The 643-nt window shown below is 63.5% G+C and overlaps 1 protein-coding gene across 1 annotated transcript in view; it reads right to left on the bottom strand.

Annotated features, from left to right (window-relative positions):
• Positions 1-229: 229 nt before the first annotated feature.
• Positions 230-643, bottom strand: part of ALG3 (ALG3, alpha-1,3- mannosyltransferase) — a gene marked incomplete at both ends in the record, with an annotated part of 1,857 nt that continues 1,443 nt past the window's right edge. The window contains 2 exons of the mRNA XM_008938995.1: positions 230-409; positions 516-643. The exon at positions 516-643 is cut by the window's right edge and continues 6 nt beyond it. Of these exons, the coding sequence (XP_008937243.1) occupies positions 230-409; positions 516-643 (308 nt within the window). The remainder of the gene's footprint in view (positions 410-515) is intronic.

Here is a 643-nt window from a genome sequence, read left to right on the forward strand (position 1 = left end):
CCATCCCGACACCATCCTGGCACAAGGACACGGCAGCTGGGGAAGGGCACGCAAAGCCCCACTTTATTGGGGAAGTCCTGCCCGTCGGGGGTCCCCACATCCCCCTCTTTGCACAGTTCCAGGGCTTGTGGCCCTCCTGGGATGGCCAGGGAAGCCTGGGGGGAAAGAGCAGGCAAGAAGGGGCAGCTCCAGAAGCCCGTTCCCATCGTCTGGCTGGCCACGCTCTCACTGGGCCTTCTTGGAGATGGCTGCAGGGCTCCTGCTCAGCTGGGGTGTCACTGGTGGGGTGGCCGTGCCGTACCAGAGCTGGAGCAGGATGAGTCCATGGCAGACGTGGAGGGAGAGGGAGCTGCAGACCGTGGAGGGGTAGGTGTTCCAGCAGAGCTCGATCACGCCAAGCAGCAGCACCCTGGAGGGGGGAAGGCTTGCGGTCAGCATGGGGTAGAGGATGGGATACACGCCAGCCTCCCGTCGCCCCCAGAAGATGGGTGGTCCCACTCCCTGGCAGCATGTACTTGGGCATGTGGGCGAGCTTGGTGGTAGGGGTGCACCAGAGTAAGTAGGGCAGCGTGTGGAAATACCAGACATAGAACTGGTAGTGCAGGGAGCGGCTGCAGCAGACGCCCAGGAAGTTGGGGGAGAA

The sequence above is a fragment of the Merops nubicus genome, unplaced genomic scaffold (assembly GCF_000691845.1).
Source record: "Merops nubicus isolate BGI_N331 unplaced genomic scaffold, ASM69184v1 scaffold46854, whole genome shotgun sequence".
Classification (NCBI taxonomy): domain Eukaryota; kingdom Metazoa; phylum Chordata; class Aves; order Coraciiformes; family Meropidae; genus Merops; species Merops nubicus.